At 62.5% G+C, this 19434-nt stretch overlaps 1 protein-coding gene across 3 annotated transcripts in view; it reads left to right on the top strand.

The window, feature by feature from the left end:
• The first annotated feature begins 8039 nt into the window (after nt 1-8039).
• Nucleotides 8040-19434, top strand: part of PLXND1 (plexin D1) — a 48783-nt gene continuing 37388 nt past the window's right edge. For 2 of the 3 annotated variants that reach the window (XM_086368617.1, XM_086368618.1), the window contains exon 1: nt 8043-9536. In XM_086368617.1, coding sequence (XP_086224743.1) covers nt 8208-9536 — 1329 coding nt within the window. In that variant the 5' untranslated portion in view covers nt 8043-8207. Of the gene's footprint in view, nt 9537-19434 lie in introns of all 3 variants that reach the window. The other variant, XM_086368619.1, reaches the window with a different exon arrangement.

Here is a 19434-nt window from a genome sequence, read left to right on the forward strand (position 1 = left end):
AGACAGAGACCATGCCTGCAGGGTCCCCATAATATCCCCAGGGTTTGGCAGAGTAGGTGCTTGGTCAGTGGTGGTGGAAAGAAGGAAGGGAGAACTCTGTTCTGGTGTTTCATTCCACCCAGGGTTTTGCCTGGAGGCGCAGGACCCTCAGAACCACACCAGGAATCAGGCTGAGGGGTCACCTTGAGGGCCAGCGGGTCTTCCAGGCACAGGGCAGGATGGCCTGGTCTTGTGAAGGGGGGCGGGCAGTGTGGCCACGTGGACAAAGTTGGGGTCGTGGCGGCAGCTTTGGCAGAGTGTGTCTGGCGTCGCCCAGGAAGGGGTCTCCAGCGGCCAGCGTGACCATCCCATCTGCTTGGTCGATGTCCTAGGGTGGGGACACAGAGGTCCATCCATCCTAACGTTTACAGGCAGTGATCATGTGTCCACCCGGGAAGACCACCGAGTCCGCTGGGGAGGACAGATGCTCTCCTACTGTGAGGTGAGCAATCTGAAGAGAGGAGCTTCTGATACTGCTCCAGAAAGTCCTCTGGAAGGAAAGACTCAAGGTAGTCCTCTCAGAAAGACAGCCATGTAGACTAGACCTTGAGGGAGGCCTGGGAGCTCAAGAGGAAAGACTTTCCGAAGGAAGCGACATCTGGGCTGGGTGTGGAGAGACGCCTGCAAGGTGACCAAGAAAAGAAGATGCACGTCTTCTCCGAACACTGGGTTCTCTTTAGAGACTTGTGCAGGCCACAGGACCGGTGAGACTGAGCCCTGCTCATCCACGCCAGCCTCGCCCACACATGCGTGCCAATGAGAGCATCTCTGCCCTGTCCTAGAGCCAGAAGGACTTTCCGGTTCTCGTGTGTGCCCCGCTGGAGTGGAAGGGGTCTCAGAATCGGTTCAGTTGCAGGCCAGGTCCAGGCACACCTGCTAAGCAGACTCCAAGGAGCCACTGAGAAAAGACCCAGCTCTGTCCCAGGCAGAGACCAAACGCCATGGGCCAACTCTGTCAGGAAGCAGATGCATCAGCCCATTTTACAGAAGAGAAAATGAGGCTCAGGAGCATGTAGTCTGGAGAGGACAAAAGGGTCTTGAGATGAGGCCCTGGCTGCAGGGGGAGGAAGTGGCAGCAGGGGGAAGAGCTGCCTCTGTGGGCACCTGACACCCAAGCCAGCTCTGAGCTCCGTCCAGGTGGGGCGGGACCGGGCGGTGTGGGGCGGGGCCGGGCAGGGCGGCCAGAAGCCAGAGCTGGAGGGATGGGGGAGCAGCAACATCTCCTCACCATCCATGACTTGAATGATCAATATGAGTGATTCTTTACCACAGGTCAAATGGCTGGCAGCTCCACATGCTCTAGGGAATATCTCATTTTGATCCACATGGCCTAGAAAGGCTGGGACTTTTAGAACCATTTCACTGAATGTTCACTGGAAGGACTGATGCTGAAGCTGAAACTCCAATACTTGGGCCACCTGATGAAAAGAGCTGACTCATTTGAAAAGACCCTGATGTTGGGAAAGGTTGAAAGAGGGAGGAGAAGGGGACAACAGAGGATGAGATGGTTGGAGGGCATCACCGACTCTATGGACATGAGTTTGGGTAAACTCCAGGAGTTGGTGATGGACAGGGAAGCCTGGTGTGCTGCGGTTCATGGGGTCACAGAGTCGGACACAACTGAGCGACTGAACTAAACACTGGTGTGGAGTCTGAGACCTGGAGAGCCAAAGGGACTCACCCTGGGTCACACACACGGGAAGCAGACCGATCTGAACCCAGGACCGCAGGATGACAGTGGCACAGCTTTGACTGGACTTCCCTCGTGGGGAAGAGGGAACAGCCAGACCTAGGAGTTCCCGCTCCAACCTGAGTGGCGGGGTGGCCCTGAGCAAGTCACTTCCCTTTTCTCCTCCCCCATAAATGGGCCTGACAGTCCATGTGGTGTGAAGGATGAAGTTCACGTTCAATCCTGAGTCATCCTGTAAGGGCTCTGTAAACCCCAGGACTTGGGTGCCCCTTCCCCTGGGAAGCCTGCCTTGGTTGCTCCCAGGGGCCTGGCTGCCTGAACGCTCCTCTGTGTATCTTCAAGGCATCATCACAGCTGGGTCCTGGGGCATACAGTAGGTGCTCACTCAAAATCCGCTGGAATGAGGATGGCCAGACAGGCTTGGGTTCAAATCCAGGGCCACTGCCTTGCCTCCCTGAGCCTCAGTTTACTCATCCATCAAATGGGATCACTAGCACCGCCCTTCGATGGCTTCCTTGAGGATTGACTGGGATATGTCTGGTGCACAGTAGGTGCTCAGCCCCCATGACTGTTCAGTGAACAGCAGCGTCCTGCTCAGCTCTGGCCTTCCCCTGCCTCCTCGGGGCTCCATCTGTGGGGCACCTCCCCTCTGTTCAGGGATCGCCTGCCCCGGGCAGCTGGCCCCCTGGAGCGGGCAACAGCCTGAGAATGTGGGTGGGGTCCCCGGGGGCGGCCCTGCCCCCAACCCCCTGCCGCTGCCGGACAGAGGCCTCAGTGTGGAGCTGCCGGGGTCCTTTCCCGGGCCCAGACCCATGACTGGACGTCTGAGAATGCCGCCCATTATCCGACTCACAGAGCACAAAGGCCCACGCAGGGGCTTGGCAGGCCCGGCGCCCGGGGTGGGTGCATGGGGGCTCCGGGTCCCCACCCCAGAGGGCAGGGCTGTGCCCAGAGCCGGGAGAGGGTGTCTCTCACACGCAGGAAAGAGAGCCATTTCCTCCAGCCTCTCGGGGAGACAAAGACAGAAGTGGGCAGGGGGCTTGTCACAGGCGAGGGTGGGCGCCCCTCGGGAGCCCTGACACACGACCTAGGAGTCTACCCGCCCCCTCCCCACCCTGCCACCCCCTCCAGGGCATCCATCCTGGGGGATGGAATGCTCCAGAACCCTGAAAAAGGTCCACCCCCCGGTCTTCCCCAGAGCTGGCCGTGGGCAGACACCCACCGAACCTCCCCAGCAGCACCAGGGGTCTGTAGTTGAAACCCAGGACGGTTATGGGTCCTGTGGCCCCGCCCACGCTGCCGCTCGAGGGTAACCCGGCCCCACCCATGTCCACTCCTGTAGGACGCAGAGACAGTGATGGGAGACCCAGCGTGGAGGGGCAGGGCTGCCTAGAGAGGGGGAGGGGGCAGGGGCCACTTCAGGCCGACTCTTTGCTGTGTGACCTCAGGCAGGCCCCTAGGTGTCTCTCAACCTGGCATTCAGGTTGATGAGAAGAGGGGAGGGAGACCCGGGCGGAAGGTTGGTTAAGGGAGGCAACCTTTTGCATCCAGGTGGGTAACGGCAGTGGCATCGACAGCGTGTCTCGGTGGCAGCTGATACGAGGGTGACGTCGTCATCTGGGTCTGGGGGCCTCTCCTGAGTGGGGTACAGATGATCCCATCTGAGGGGCTAGGGGAGAGGACGCCTGCGATCTAGAGCTGGAAGGTCAGTGGACGCCCTGCTGCTTGACCTGCCGGGCCTTTGACGTGTCGGTTTTTCCGTTCTCGCCGCAGCCTTGGGAGCCTGCTTACCCTCCCCTTTGCCAGATGAGGAAACTGAGGCTCAAAGAGAGGCAGTTGCCACCAAGCTCACCCAGGCGGCTGGGGCAGACACAGCTGGGCCTGGAACTCAGGCCTCCCCAACGCCAGGGCAGGACACAGAGGGTCACAGTGGCCTAGAGTGGGGTTCAGAGGCCGCCCAGCCGTGCCACCGTGGGCAAAGGGTGGCACCTCCCTGACCCTCAGTGTTCCTGTCTGTAAAATGGGGCTGAGAAAACCCGGCCATCAGGCTTGTTCCCGGGGAGGGTGAGATGGGCAGAGCCTCGAGGAGGAGCTGCAGGGGGGCCCTGGCACTGTCGGGGGCCCAGGCTGGGGTGCCGAGCTGTCCTGGAGGACTCTGTCCCTGTCACCACGGCGGTGCTCGGAGCAGGGGGCGTGTGGGGATCACTTCCTGCAGGGGAAGTGCTGGTGGAGGAGGCCAGCCCGCAGGACTGGAGGGCAGGGGCCCCCTCTTCCCTGTCAGCCCTGGCCCCACTGTTATTTTTTCCAATTGAAGAAGGAAAACATTTCCTCCTCCTCCTTGCACTCTGCCCTGGGCGGCCAGAGAGCAGAGGACAGACGTGTCAGGATGGGGAACCCCCCGCCCCCCGTCCCAGCCCAGGCGACAGGGAAAGGCCCGGGCTCCCCCTTCTCTGGGCCAGCCTGGCCGCTGGACCCCTGGGTGTCCAGGCAAGGACCTGCCCCATCTGGGCACTGTGTCCTCGTCTCCAAGCACACTGGTTTCTATCAGTGTTTCCCAAATGTTAGACTTTTCATACCACTTGGATTGTGACCCTGCTGCTGCTGCTACTGCTAAGTCGCTTCAGTCACCAGGCTCCCCCGTCCCTGGGATTCTCCAGGCAAGAACACTGGAGTGGGTTGCCATTTCCTTCTCCAGTGCATGAAAGTGAAAAGTGAAAGTGAAGTCGCTCAGTCGTGTCCGACTCTTAGCGACCCCATGGACTGCAGCCTACCAGGCTCCTCCGTCCATGGGATTTTCCAGGCAAGAGTACTGGAGTGGGGTGCCATTTGTCTTTAAATCAACCCATGTTTTAAAGACTTCCATAAATGCATTTATCAAGCAAGCTTGACATCGGTATTATACTTGGAAAGCCAGCCTCACTTGCCCAAGCCATAAAATAAGTGCCAATATTATAAAGAAAACAAGGAGCTATAAGCAAAATTCTAGAATGCTGAGCTTGAGACCTCATCTCTATTAAAAATGGACAGTGACAAATGTTAGAGAGGTATTAAAGATACATGGGCCCCAAGCAGAAACTTCCTCTTGAGCAGACACAGAGAAGGGCCTGATCACAGTGCCACCCGGGGTAGCTGGCAGCCACTCCAGGGTAGGTTAATCCGGGTTAGTTAACTCAGCGTGGGTTGATGGTGGGTACTGCCTAACCCCCCTGCCTGGGGATCATCCATCTCCCCTGTGTCCCCTCTAAAATCCCTTCTCAGAGGATACCCCCTACCCCTCCGCCTCTTAGCATGACCAGGGGAGATATGGGCTCTTCCCTTCCTCCCTCCCTTCCTTCCTTCCTTCCCTCCCTCCCTCCCTCCCTCAGCCCACAGTTATCAGCACCTCTCTGCCCAGCCGGGGGTCCAGTGTGGCCGCCACCACGATCCATTGTGGCCTGAGGGTAATGAATGGGCAGAGGGGGGAAAACATGTGATCTGGTTAGAGCTGGGTTCAAATCCTCACCTCGCTCATGCCCCCTCCATTTCTCCATCTGTGAAATGGGTTTGATGACCCCTGCGTTTTCTGCTGGCTGTGAGGAGGGCATGAGGTTGTGCGGGGCAGTGCTGGGTACAGTAGTTTGCTCTTGTTGGAGAGTGGGTCTGCGAGCTGCCACAGGGCCCTGATATAAGGGAAGAAGCACACAGTTACCCAGGGCCTGCCATGTTCCCAGCACTGGGCTGGCTTCACATCCACAGCCTCGCAGGGGCTGGAGGGCTCTTATGGTTCTCCTCATTTTACAGACAAGGACATGGGCTCAGAGAGGGTAAGGGCCTTGCCCTAGGCCACACAGCACTGCCACCTCCAGCTTCCATGAAGACGCTTGGACCCTGGCCGTGGCTTCCACGGCTCACCTGGCCTGCGTAGCCCCAGCTCCCCGGCATCTCTGGAAACCCAGCCCTTGGCTTGGCAGGTAGTTTGGTGTCCAGAGTGCCCAGAACCATCCACCATGCGCCAGACTGAAGTTGCGACCACGGAGAGCATTCTCCTCAAGGCTCGGTGGGGGGAGCTGCAGGATGTGGCAAGATGAGCTGGGAGACAGGAAGGAAGCTAGGAGGGCGAGGGGGGTGGGGAGAGAGAGGGCTTGGGAGATCGGGGGAGGGAGATTAAGAGGGGCAGAGACAGAGAGAGAGATGCCCACACAAAGACAGAGTAGAAGGGTTGAGGGGGAGAGACAAAGAATGGGAGAGACCGGGAGGAGTGAGAAGGCAGACAGAACCAGAGACGGGTGGGGAAGGCTGAGGAGGATGGGATGGGGCGGGACTTAGACGGAGGGGGCCCCGGGGAGCGGGGGCAAGGTGCACGGAGGCAGCCCCCTGCACCCGTCCCAGGCTGCTCCAGAGGTGGCACAGCTAAGTGCTCCCCACCAAGGCTGGAGGTGGGGACCAGGGTCTTATCAGGCTGTCTCCTGAGTGGCCTTGAGCCCCGGGGGCGGGGGATGGGGCCCCAAAGCAGAACCTCTGGCTTCCTGCGTGGAGTGCTCCCGGCTGGCTGTGTCAGGGCAGCGGTCAGACCCATCCGAGGGCTTGGAAAGAGGCAGGCTGATGCGCACATCCTGACGGCAGGAAGCCGGGCCGTTTGGGGAAGTGGGGGGCCTGCTGTCAGCCTGGCCTTTCCTGCCTGCCCCGTGGGGCCCCGAGAAACAGCCCCCGCCATCCTTCCTTCCTGGCCAGGTGGGAACAGGTGAGGGAGGCTATGCTCCCCCCACCCAGTTCTGAGAGGCTGGAGCTGGCCGGGGAGAGTTGGGTGGGGTTCGGAGCCTGCAGATGGGGCTTTCAAACATCATAGCTCTGCTCCTTAGGAGCTGTGGGTCTGGAGCCAGTCCGTGCACCCCTGGGGCCTCAGGCTCTGAATCTGTAAGGTGGGACAGTAATCTGAGCAGTGTCAGAGGCGGCTGCGAGGGCCGAGTGAGTCAGAATGTGCTTGGTATGGCATATGGCAGGGGGCGAGCCTTGCTTGGGCGCTGGCAATGGTCAGCTGCCACGTGTGCGCCTCGTGCAGGCCCCATGACCTGTCGTCATCGCTGCCCACTGTTGCCCCCAGTGCCCACCTGCTTCTCCCACGTGAAAGGAGAAGCAAGCCCAGGGCTGGCTTACCTGTGGCTGTGCCCACAAGCAAGCGTGCTAACTCACTTCAGTCGTGTCCAACTCCCTGTGACCCCATGGACCGTAGCCCGCCAGGCTCCTCTGTGCGTGGGATTCTCCAGGCCAGAATACTGGAGTGGGTTGCCATGGCCGCCTCCTCTTCCCAGTCCAGGGATCAAGCCCGGCTCTCTTGCTCTGGCAGGCGGATTCTTTACCACTGTACCACCAGGGGAGCCCCACATGTGGCTGATCTTCCCCTAAATTTGGGGGGATTTTAGATCCTCCTAGAGTTCTGAATAAAGTGGGTGGAAGGGCAGCTTCCACCCTGTGGGCCTCCTGGGGCCATCACACCACCCATCCCCCCAACCAGGACCAAGGCCCCACTCTGGGTGCCCTGGGCTCTGAACGGTCCTAAAATAGTACCTCTGTGCTTTCCCCTGATCTGTGCACTGGTCAAGGCCCCTTCTGGGCTGGAGATCATGGAATCTGAGGGGGTGGTGCCCCTGTCCAACTGACCTGCGGGTGCCCAGGCTCTGGGGTTTGAGGCCTGGGCAGTATATCCTGTGAAGGAGACTGGAGTGTGAGATGGGGAGAGACCAGGAGGACGGGGATGAGGAGGGTGGACAGAGGTGGACGAGACGGGGCAGAGGGCTCCAGGGAGACAGAGGGCCCGACGGGGCGGGCGCAGAGGGAGCCACCAGGACAGAACAGGGGAGGGTGGGTGAAGAAGAGACCGAGAAAAGGAGAGACGGCACGCATGGAGTTGGGGTGGGGGGCGGGCCACGCAGAGACAGGGAGACGCCGAGAGACATTCAGCGAGAAAGACAGATACAGAAAAAGAGATGGGAGAAAAGAGAAAAAAAGCACGACAGACAGGCCAAGGCAGCCAAGAGGGAGAAGGAACTCAAGCAATCAGCGACGGAGGCGGGGGCAGCTCCGGGTGCCGCGCGAGAGGGTCGTGCAGGCCGCCGGGCAGCCGACCCACCGACAGCCGAGCGGGGCCCGGTGGGGCGAGGCCCGGGCCGCCAGGGGCGGGGGGACCCAGAGTGCGTGCGGGAGCTGGGCCTGGGGCCGGGAGGGGGCCCGGGAGGCGGGGCGCGGCCGGGCGGGGCGCGGCGGGGGCGGGGCCCGAGGGCGTGTCCGCGGCGGAGCCGCCCCCGCCCCGCCCCCGAGTTGCGCGGAGCCACGGAGCCGGGCCGGGGCGCCGGGGCCGGGGGCGGCTGGCTGGCTGGCGCGGGCAGGAAGCGCGCCTCGCGGCCCGGGCCCGCCCCCCGCCTCCTGCCGCCTCCGGGCTCCCGGCTCCCGGCCGCGCCGCGCCCCATGCACTCGCCGTGCCGCGCAGCCCGCGCACGCCCGGATGGCTCGTCGCGCCGCGGGCGGCGCACCCCTTAGCGCCCGGGCCGCCGCGGCCAGCCCCCTGCCGCCGCGCCCGCCATTCCGGGCCCCGCCGTGCCCGCCGCCGCCGCTGCTGCTTTGGCTGCTGCTGCTCCTGGGGGCGGCCCGGATCGGCGCCCTGGAGATCCAGCGCCGGTTCCCCTCGCCCACGCCCACCAACAACTTCGCCCTGGACGGCGCGGCGGGGACCGTGTACTTGGCGGCCGTCAACCGCCTCTACCAGCTGTCGGGCGCCAACCTGAGCCTGGAAGCCGAGGCGGCCGTGGGCCCGGTGGCCGACAGCCCGCTGTGTCACGCCCCGCAGCTCCCCCAGGCCTCGTGCGAGCACCCGCGGCGCCTCACCGACAACTACAACAAGATCCTGCAGCTGGACCCGGGCCAGGGCCTGGTGGTCGTGTGTGGCTCCATCTACCAGGGCTTCTGCCAGCTGCGGCGGCGGGGCAACATCTCGGCGGTGGCCGTGCCCTTCCCGCCCGCCGCGCCGCCCGCCGCGCCCGTCACGGTGTTCCCCAGCATGCTGAACGTGGCGGCCAACCACCCCAACGCGTCCACCGTGGGGTTGCTCCTGCCGCCGGCGGCCGGCGCCGGGGGCAGCCGCCTGCTCGTGGGCGCCACGTACACGGGCTACGGCAGCGCCTTCTTCCCGCGCAACCGCAGCCTGGAGGACCACCGCTTCGAGAACACGCCCGAGATCGCCATCCGCTCCCTGGACGCGCGGGGCGACCTGGCCAAGCTCTTCACCTTCGACCTCAACCCCTCCGACGACAACATTCTCAAGATCAAGCAGGGCGCCAAGGAGCAGCACAAGCTGGGCTTCGTCCGCGCCTTCCTGCACCCTCCCGACCCGCGACCCGGCGCGCAGACCTACGCGTACCTGGCGCTCAACAGCGAGGCGCGCGCAGGCGACAAGGAGAGCCAGGCGCGGAGCCTGCTGGCGCGCATCTGCCTGCCCCGCGGCGCCGGCGGCGACGCCAAGAAGCTCACGGAGTCCTACATCCAGCTGGGCTTGCAGTGCGCGGGCGGCGCGGGCCGCGGCGACCTCTACAGCCGCCTGGTGTCCGTCTTCCCCACGCGCGAGCTGCTCTTCGCGGTCTTCGAGCGGCCGCAGGGGACCCCGGCGGCCCGCGCGGCTCCCGCCGCGCTCTGCGCCTTCCGCTTCGCCGACGTGCAAGCCGCAATCCGCGCCGCGCGCACCGCCTGCTTCGTAGATCCTGTACCCGACGTGGTGGCCGTGCTCGACAGCGTGGTGCAGGGCACCGGGCCGGCCTGCGAACGCAAGCGCAACATCCAGGTAGGACGCCCAGGCAGCCGGGGCTCGGGGACCGTCCCAGGGCGCCGGCGGGAGGGCGGGCGGGTAACCCAGCAGGTTGTGCAGCTGAGCGGGTCCCACGTGTGAGCGTACCTCGACCCAGATGTGCGTGTATGGGGACCCAAGTGTGAACTCTGCGCCCCAGGTGCTTTTGTGGAAACCCCGGTGGTGACCTGAGGATACAGGTATCAGCGGAGGTGGGGGGCACTGGCCTGAATATGGTGTGAGCCCGCTGGGCCGTCCATAGGAGTGCTCCCTTACAGGTGCACGTGTCTAGGTGTGCAGGGCGGATACCATTGTGGGTGAGTGCCCAAGAGTGCGCTGACGAGAGCCAGAGGGGCATATCTTCTAAAGAGGTGTCTGCAAGACATGTTCCGAAGAGACTTGGGTGTGCAAGTGAGGGTCGTAGCAGTGGGCTGAGGGTACAGCGTGTGAGTGCCGTGTCTGCCCAAGGTGTGTTCAGGGCCGGCCGTGTGGGCCCCTCAGAGCCGCCTTTGCGAGCTGGCAGATGTGTGCACGGGTGTGGCAGGTGTGTGCCAGGGCCCTGCTGGCGGGGGGGTCGGGGAGAGGAATGAGTGTGTGCACCAGACCCGTGTGTCACTGAGCTGGGTGACGTGGGAGTGGAGGCAGTCAAGTGTGGGCGGCACATGGACCCTGGCATTTGGGAACCCATTAGTGCTCCAGGGAGGCTGCCGGTTGGCAACAGCGTGCCTTTACTGAGCGTTTAGCGTGCACCAGGCGTGGGGTTTCGCCTACTAAGCACATCACAAGAGCGTGACTCTGTTCAAACAGCAGTCCTCTCAAGTAGGCTCTGTTCCCATCCCCGTTTTACGGATGAAGCAACTGAGGCCCGGGGAGGTTAAGTAACTTGCTGCAGATCACACAGCTTAGGAGGAGCAGAGGCAGGATCTGGGTCCAGGCTGTGTGGCCTGGAGCTCAGAGTGTGTGTGTGTGTGTGTCCAAGGAGGAGTTGGGGTGGCTGGGGTGGGGAGCTGCCGCTCCAGGAGGGGAGGGAGGCGAGCAGGACTGTGTGTAGCGCCCGAGTGGGGAGCTGGAGGGAAGGGGCAGGGTCAGGTACCCCAGCAGTGGTGGTGGCGGGGAGGCGGCCCAGGCACCTGGGGCCAGGCTTGGCGGGGGCGAGGGGGTGTCCAGGCTGGGGGTTCGATGTCTGTGTTGATCTGGGGTGAACGCGACACAAGGGCCCTGGAGGGAATTGTGTGGTCCTCAAGGGAGTCAGCCAGCAAGGGGTCCCTTCTTCAGGGGGCCCTGGAGGTGGACCCCCGTGCCTTTTTCGCATTCTCCATCCCCAGCTGAGTCAGGGGACCCCTGGCCGCTCCCCTCCAAGCCTCAACTTCTCAGCTTTCCCTGGAGAGGACGGGAAGGAGCCCTCCCTGGGGCTGGTCAGCAAGCTGGTCACGAGACGAATTATTCCCTCCGTGGGTGTGCCCAGTACTGGAGCTTTGAGAAAACACAGATTCTTTCGCTGCAGCTGGGCCGGCCCCCGCCCTGGCGCCCACCAGTGCCCACCACCCGGCTGGCCGGCTGCCCTGAAAGTGAAGGTCACGGTGGGTGAGCAGGGCAGGCGGATCGGGAGCCGGCAGCCGCCCAGCGCCATGCTCAGGACATCCACTCTTCCCCTTCCCGAAATCCTCGAGCTCTGCCGGGCTGTGGGACACAAGCTTTGTGTCAGGGGTGGGTCTCAGAGCTGCAGGAGGGGAATGGGGAGTCTCCCTGATTCCTGGAGGGGAGACTCTGTTGGAAGGTCCTTTCCAGGCCTGCGCGGCCAGCCGGGCCCACGGTGTGAGCCATCTGTGGGATTCCTCAGGCCGCAGCCTCCCTTCCCCCTCCAGCAGGAGCCGCCCTGGTTCCCACGGTCCCTCGTCCCCAGCCTGGCCTGGCCTGCTGCCGTGAGTCACTCTGCTGAAGGGGGTTGGGGCTTCCCTTTCCTGGGGGGCAGGGCCTCTGCAGGGACACCGCCCCGGGGACAGAGTGGCCCAGGGCCTCCTTGCCATCCCAGAGTGGGGCTGATTCCTGGCCCTGCCTGGCACTCTCCCTGCGTCCTCCACACCCCTCTCCCTTCCCCGTGCCCAGCTGTGAGCACAGGCCAGGGCCGCTCCCAGATGTGTGCAGGGTCCCCGGTCCAGACCTCTAGCACCGGGGGGCGGGGGGCAGTGGTTATTCTTGCCCGCTCCCCCCTTACAAGCTAAGGATGTGGACTTCGCACACTGGATTAAATCCTGCTCTTGCTGCTTCCCAGCTGTGTGACCTTGACAAGTGGCTTCATCTCTCTGAGGCTTAGTTGCCTCATCTGTAATGTGGGGACCTTAGATCGCTAAGGATTCAGTTCAGTCGCTCAGTCGTGTCTGACTCTTTGTGACCCCATGGACTGCAGCACGCCAGGCCTCCCTGTCCATCACCAACTCCCGGAGCTTGCTTAAACTCATGTCGATTGAGTCGGTGATGCCTTCCAACAGTCAACCCTCATCTCTAAGGATTGATAAGGACCAAATGAGTTAGTTTTCAGTACACAGCACACAGCGGGGGCCTGGCAGATATGTGCTGTTCCGGTTATTACTACCCCTGGGGTGTTAGAAGCATGTCTGAGCTTAGTCCTGGACATCAACCAGTGACCTCTCCTGGCTTATTCTGCAACCTTGAAGACCCAGTAAACATTGCCTAAGTCCCTGCGGTGTCGCTGTGCGCTGGGGCCCAGTGGAGGCTCCCTCACCGTCTGCTCTCGTGCGAGCTAGGTGAGCGGAGGGCCAGACACATGGCCGAGGCATAGGCGCTGTGATGGGGGAGCACAGAGGGGCCTCCGGGGAGGGTGGTGTCAAAGCACAGGTGGGTGGGCGAACAGGAGTTGGGCTCGTGAAGAGGGCAGGAGAAGAAGGAACGGGTCCAGGTCAAGGGTCACAGGTCCAGGGGCCTGGAGCGGCAAGGCGGGCTGGGGCTGTGCAGGGTGAGCAGTGTGCCGGGGCGGGGATCGGGAAGTGTGAGCTGGGCTGGGGAGTAGGCTGGCCTGCCCTAGGCGCGGCTGTGTCCTGGGGACACGAGGTGGGGGAGTAGGGGACTCTGAGGGCTTCAGCCAGAGCATCCAATCTGAAGGAGCATCTCAGTTTCCCTGCCTGTAGAATGGGAGCGGTAACAAAAGTACCGCCCTTCCAGGACTGCGGCGGGATTAAATAAGATGCCACAGGTGAGGCCCCAGCAGCGTGCTGGCGCAGGTGCTTGCAGCTACTAGGGTTATATTTAATAATTAGGAGCTAGTTTAGAAAGTTGCTAGTTGAGAAGGACAGAGGAGAAGCAGGGTGAGAAGGAAGGAGGTTGGTGCCATCTTGCAGGCAAGTGGGTCCCTCCTGTATTTGCACGTATTTCTTAAGCACCTACTGCGTGCTGGGCCCTGTGGCAGACACTGGGGCAGCCGTGGGGGCAGCCAGCCGGGCCTTGTTCCTGGGGGACAGGTGTGAGCGGCCTGGAGGGCCTGGTCTGAGGGCATGGAGGGAAGCAGGGACCTCTGGACAGGTTCGCATGCCCCAGAGGTGGGGACAGACAGGATGGAGGAGGGAGCGGCCCTGTTCAGCCCAGCACTGGTGTGGAAAGCGGGGTAGGGGCTGAGACGGGTGCCTCTGGGGGAGAGAGTGAGTTTGGTCGGGGCGGGGGTGAGTACCAGGGGCCTGGAGTCCATCTCCTTCCCAACCCCCTCGGGCCTGACTGCCGCAGCAGCAGGGGGCCTCGGTGGGGATGACCACGTGGGCCAGCCCCTGGTCTCCCATCTCCTCTCTGGGGATGTCTGACCCCCAAGCCGGGTGGCTCCTCCAGGCCTCTGGATACCCGACCCTCGTGCTCTTTCCTTCAGGGCCTGGAACCCCAGAGCCCCGGTTGGGGTAGCCTCGGACATTCCAGCTTCTCTCCTGGCAGGCTCTGCCCCTTGCCCGCCACCTTGAAGATGATGAAGAGGTGGGGAACCTTGGCCCCCAGGCTTCAGAGGCCCTCAGCTTTGTCACTGATTGCTTTGGGCATATTTGGGTCTTTGGACTATCTTGAGAAAGTGAGGGAGGGAATGAGCCTCCATCGCGTGTAGATCAGATCCCTTCCCTCACTTCGTGAATGCGGTTTGAAAGTGGGACGGGAGGTCGCCTCGTGCTGTCGGTAGGGAAACTGAGGCACAGAGCCACCCAGCACGGTGAGGGCAGGCTGAGTCCAGCTCCCTTCCCTGGGTCTTTCCCTTCAACCTTTGAATGACTGAAGGGTTCGGTGTTTTAAAATCAAAAAGAAAACCAACAGGGAAACGTCAGTGTTGCATTTTCAAGGTGTCTTTTTATAGTAAAGGTGGAAAAAAACGCTCAGGCGGTTTTAAACTGGCATGCAGTGGGTGGGTGCCCGTTGTCAAGAAGGCGTTTTCTGAACCGATTTAGGGGCTGAAATAGAGGGTGGAGGTGGAGGGAGATAAGCTTGCAAGATGGCTTTCCATTTGGAGTTGGGCTGGAGGCTGGGAGTGAGCTCCCTGTGGTCGAGGGTATGAGCAGAGACACCGGGTGGGACTTAGGATGGGGGTTCCAGCAGGGTTGGCAGAATGACCTTCTAGCCTAGAGAGACAGACGGGTTCCTGGGCCAGGAGATGGATACCATACCTCTCTGCCCAGGGCCCGTCATCAGTCCTGACCGCCAGGTACACTAGGGTAAAGCTGATGTGAGTCGTCTTCCTCCTGCCTGTAACTGTGTGACCCAGAGTAAGTCATTTACCTTTTCTGGGCCCCACGTGTTCTCCTGGTCAAATGGAACAGTGTCTCCTCCTGAACTGAAATCTCACAGGAAGCACTCAGGCCATGGCAGGCGGAGGTTCTGGTACCAGAAGAGAAGTACCTCTGGGAAAAGTGTGCTCAGTGTGTGGAATAGCCACTGGGGCAGGGAGCGCTCAGAGGCGGGAGGAGATGGGCCAAACCAGGCCCTGCAGGTGAGCGGGGTGCGGGGTGGTGGGGAGAGAGGGGAGTGTCGGGGCCCCCCAGGCCAAGCTCCCTGGCGGGAGGCGCACGCCAAAATAAACCCGGCCTAGCATCACAGCTGCTATTGGTGGTGCAGGCTCTGCACGTCCGGTGGGCCTGAGGGCTGTGTGGACGGCTCTCTGGGGATGAATAGGAACCACGGCTGCGTTCCCGCTTCTGAGAAGGAAGCTCTGTGGGTCCTTCAGAGGCACCAGTCTGTTTGCTCTCACAGCCCCTGCCCCCAGCCTGTGAGGCAGGGAGTGCTGTTATCCCCACTTTACAGATAGGAAAACTGAGGCCCGGGGTCTCACACAGCTGGTTAACGGAGTAGGGTCTGCAGACTGGCTGGCTGGCTGGCTCTGGAGTCCGCGGTGGATGTCCTCCCGCGTTAGCTGTGGGCTCTCAGCTAGGGGTCTGCAGTTACCCCCACACCCCAGGGAAATTTGGGAGGGTCTCTGTATTGACGTGAAACGCCCTCTGTGACAGCACCTCCCAGCTGGCCCCAGATGGAAGCCGGGAGCCGCTGCTGCAGTGACTCAGTTCCTGAGCAGCGTGAGGCTGGCGAGGATGTCTGCAGAGGCCAGACCACAAGTTGGGGGGCTGGGGGTGCTGATCGAGTCTCCTGGGGAAGCCAGGGCAGCAGGGAAGGCACCTGGTAACACTCATCTCTGAGAAGGGGATTGTTAGCCCTGGCCCTTTGGGAGCATGAGTGAGAGGCGTGGTTGGTTTGAGTGCCTTGACAGTTGCTTTCCGCCGTGACCGCAGCCCCGGACAGTGCCGTGTCCTGGGGCAGGGTAGCGCTTCACGGTCCGGAGTTCCCTAGGAAGGTGGAGGGTACGTCACTGCCCCCGCCACGCCCAGAGCCATGGATGGATCAGTGCAGGACCCTGGTGCCGACTCCCTGGATGCAAATCCTGCCTCTGCACCTCCTCCCTGTGGCCTCCAGCTAGTCACTCTCCTCCTCCCGGCCTGTATTTCCCCATCTGTAAAGTGGGCTCGGCCGTCGACGAGAACAGGGCTGCCTGGAGTCCAGCGGAGGCCGTGTGTGCGTCGGCTTGGGCCCTGCAGAATCTCCCTCTACGGGAGTCTGATTTGCCCACTGCCACGGCTGGTGGATTCCATGGAGATGAAGGAAGCAGGCTGGGTTCCGGGTTCTGGTTGCCGAAGGGTAGAGAGCAGACACTGTGTGTACAGAACAGGAGCCTGAAGGGTCCCTTCCCCTTTCTGGGCCTCGGTTTCCCAGTCTGAACTGGGCTGCGGGGTGGCCGGAAAGCCCTCACTGCCACCAGAACCTCCGTCAGCAGCAGCATCGTTATTATTATCTTATTGTTGTTGCTTCCTGGGAACTTATTTTCTGTTGGGCACTTTGCCAAATCGCATGCGGTGTGTATCTTTTTAACCCTGCCAGAAACAGAATGGGGTTAGGATTACCCCCAGGCTACAGAAAGGGAAAACAGAGGCCCAGAGAGGGAAAGTGACTTGCCTGAGGTCACACAGCGGTGGAGCAGGTGTTGGGCTTCGGAGTCCATGCTCATCACCTTCCCTTCTTATTTGCTCTGAAAATGCTGACCTGATGGGTGTGAGCCGCAGAGGCCCTCAAGGTCACAGTGGGAAGGGGTGGGTGGGTCCCTCTTGAAGGTGAAGGACCTGAGACCCAGGGACGTCCTTCCCCTGCTGGGGTTCTGGTGAGAACTCGCATACCCAGCATGGTCCCAGGCTGGGACCAGGTCCCCTGGGTGCAAGGCTCCTGTCCCCATGACCACAGCCGTCTCCACCTTTGCCCACCAGACCTCCCAGGCAACATGCCCTGCCTGTCTGTGCTCCTGGTGGAGGGTGCACTGGAGCATGGCAGGGAGGGGGGCTCAGCTCTGTTACCCGGCAGCCCCTCAAAAGAGATGAATCAGCCTCTTCCCCTGTCCTCCAGGAACCCCCAGATGGTCTGGCAGGAGATCAAGACAGGAGGTAGAAGACCCAAGCCAGAGCTGCACGCTGACCAGCCTCATCTGAGAGAGTCAGGGAGGGCTTCCTGGAGGAGGGGGTATTGCAGCAGAGCCTTTGACGGATAGGGCTGGGGGAGGCCTTCCAGGGAGAGGGCATGGCTGGGGCAGAGGTCCAGAGATGCAGCAGAACATGGCTTGGGTGGCTGGCAGAGATGAAGCTGAGAAGTCTGTGAGGCCTGGGGTGTAGGCCAAGGGTCTGGACGCTGTCCTGTGGGCTGCGGGGAGCCAGCAAGACCTTGGGGAAAGAGTGAGACACGGGCGGTCTGGCTCTGGAGCAGACCCAGCGCTGCCGGCCCTGCATCAGTCCTGCCTGGAGCCAGCGGGAGCCCCCACAGGGGCTGGACCAGGTGACTCCCGAGGGCCCCTCCGGCTCTGCCAGTGGCGTGGGGGTCGCCATGGAAACCAGCTGGTCCCCTCGCGTGGGCACAGGCCCGGGAGGTCTCCTGGCACTGGCCGCGTGGATGTGGATCCCAGCTGCCCCCGGAGCTCGGCCACTTCCCTTCTCTCCAAAGCCCGTGTTGGGCCAGGGCTGAGCCCAGCAGACCACCTGGAAGGGCCCTGGGCCGCCCACTCTCCCCGGCAGCCCTGGGTCCCCAGTGCGATGCCAGTGCCCCTGCGATCGGCTGGGCCAGCGAGGCTCGCCCCGCCCCATCCACCATCCGTCACCCTGAAATTCAATAAATCACACGCTGGGGGAGGGAGGAAGCTCGCAGCTCCATTACGAGGCCCCACGAGGCCCCGGTGGGGCGTTAATCATGGAGCGCTTTCTGCTCTAATCGGTAAATAATGGGGGAGCGGGCCGTGGGCAGAGGCCTTGAAGCGGAGGCCGGGCCGGGCACGGAACTCAGCCACCATCGGCACTCGCCTCCGCCCCCAGCCCCTCTCAGAGCCCTCCACCATCTGTGATGGAGGCGGTGGAGCCTCTGGAGGTGGTCAGCTCCTTGATGGGCCCCAGTTTCCCCAGCTCACAACCCAGGGCCTTTCCAGCTCCAAGCAGCCAAATTCCCAGCAGCTGTTGGCGGTCCCCAACAGCGCAGGGGGGTGGCGGGACTGTGGGGTTCGGGAGCCAGCCTGCCTAGGTGTGAGGCTCACGTCCGGCTCTTCTGGCTGTGTGACCCAGGGCAAGTCACTTGACCTCTCTGTGCCTCAGCTTCCTCTGCTGTACAGTAGCAGTAGCACGTGAGGATCTGGTGAGGGGCCCGTGAGGTCCTCCAGACAGAGGTCTCTGCACACAGGAAACCATCGCCGATTTTTCTTGTTGTGTTGCTGGTGCTACTGCGTCGCTGTAGTCGTAAAGTGGTCCCTTCCCTGTTGAGGGTCGGTCCCTGGACTGGGATGCTGGCAGCTAGAGAGAAGGGACATGTCTCCGTGTCTCCAGCACATGGGACCCGGCCCAGAGATGTTTGCTCAGGGCCCGCCCCCACCCCCCCAGCTGCCCTGGGCTGCGGTCACAAGCCGTTGTAAGATGACTCTGGGACCCAGGCCAGCACCCCGGGGGATGGGGAGGAGGGTGTGAGTTCCAGCCTCCAGGCCCCCTCAGCCCTTGGAGGAGGAGGGCCCAGTGTCCCCAGGAGAGACAGCTGCTCCCGGCTCCTCCTGGCCCTCGTCCCTTCAGGGGAAGGAGTGGGGACCCAAACCCGTCCCCGCAGGGTGAGGAGCTGCCCCGCCCCCCCTGGCGAACCATCCAACCCCGCCAAACCCTGCAAGCCCCCGCCCCCGCCACCTTGGCCTGAATCCTGGCTGCCCATCCCATCCTGGGCTCCTCTGGGACCCGGGGGGGAGGGCTGGAAACGCGGCCAGGCTGGGCCGGAATGAGAAACAGCTTCGAGAAGGGGGAGCTGGGTGTCCGGGGGGCCGCGTCCAGCTAACAAAACAAGGGCTGCTTGAGTCAGCGGCCGTGGCAGCAGTTCCCAGGCAGGCCCCGGGCGAGAGCAGCATGGATGGTCCAGCCTCCGATGCTTGACTTTGGGGAGCGGCTGCTCCTGGGGAGGCCCTCCTGTCCTCGGGCATCCTGGTCTCTGCCCGGTGGTCTGCAGAACTAATTGGGAACGTTTTAGCCCCCCAGGATTGGGGGCTGCTGTGAGCTGAGCCTCTGTGGCGGGTGCAGGGCCTGTCCCCATTTCACAGATGAGGACTTGGAGGCTCAGTGAGGGTGGGACAGCCCACAGGGAGTTGAGAGTCTTGGCACTTCAGGAGCCTCAGTTTCTCTGCCTGTTAAATAGGAACACGCCAGGAGAGTGTGCTCAGCGCCTGCACACGGTAGGTTGGCAATGTGGCCCGGCCTCTGACCCCAGCCTGGGGCCGTCCCTTCAGACTGGCAGGTCAGGGGTGCCCGTTGTGGGTGGGTGGACCTGTGGTGCTCAGGGCGGCCCGGCTGGCTGATCCGCACAGCCCTTGGCGCTGGGTGACCCACCTGCTCCAGAGGTCAGGGGGTCAGGGAGACCGAGGCGGGCCTCTCAGAAGTTTGGAAGGGTGCATGCAAGCTGTTGTGCCTGTTGCCATCGGTCGGTTTTTCCTGCCTGAGTCAGGCCAGGTCGGGATAACTGCACCGTGTGTCCTAAGGGAGCCTCTGCCCACTCCGTGCCTCAGTTTACCCAACTTTCCCCCCAGGCTCAGAGCCAGGCCTCCTGACTGACTTGTCCTCTGGCCAGGTTGGCAGTTCTCTCCAACCCTGCTCCCCACGTCCCCCGCCCCAGGAAGTGAGCATCTTGACTCCCAACAGGGAGGTGCTGGTATTTCCTTTCCTGGTGGCAGGCAGCCTCCTCCTTGGTGTGGGGGCTGTTGCCAGAGCCCCCCACACCCCCAGCCAGCCCCCCCAGAGCTGGGTCTGTCCTGCCCCTTCCCAGGGCCCGCACACAGTAGCCCAGGTTTTCCATGCCTCAGTTTACGCTCTGTGGA

The sequence above is a fragment of the Bos grunniens genome, chromosome 22, assembly GCF_055505025.1.
Source record: "Bos grunniens cultivar Pamir isolate PY7600 chromosome 22, Bosgru_T2T1.0, whole genome shotgun sequence".
In the NCBI taxonomy this organism is placed as follows: Eukaryota; Metazoa; Chordata; class Mammalia; order Artiodactyla; family Bovidae; genus Bos; species Bos grunniens.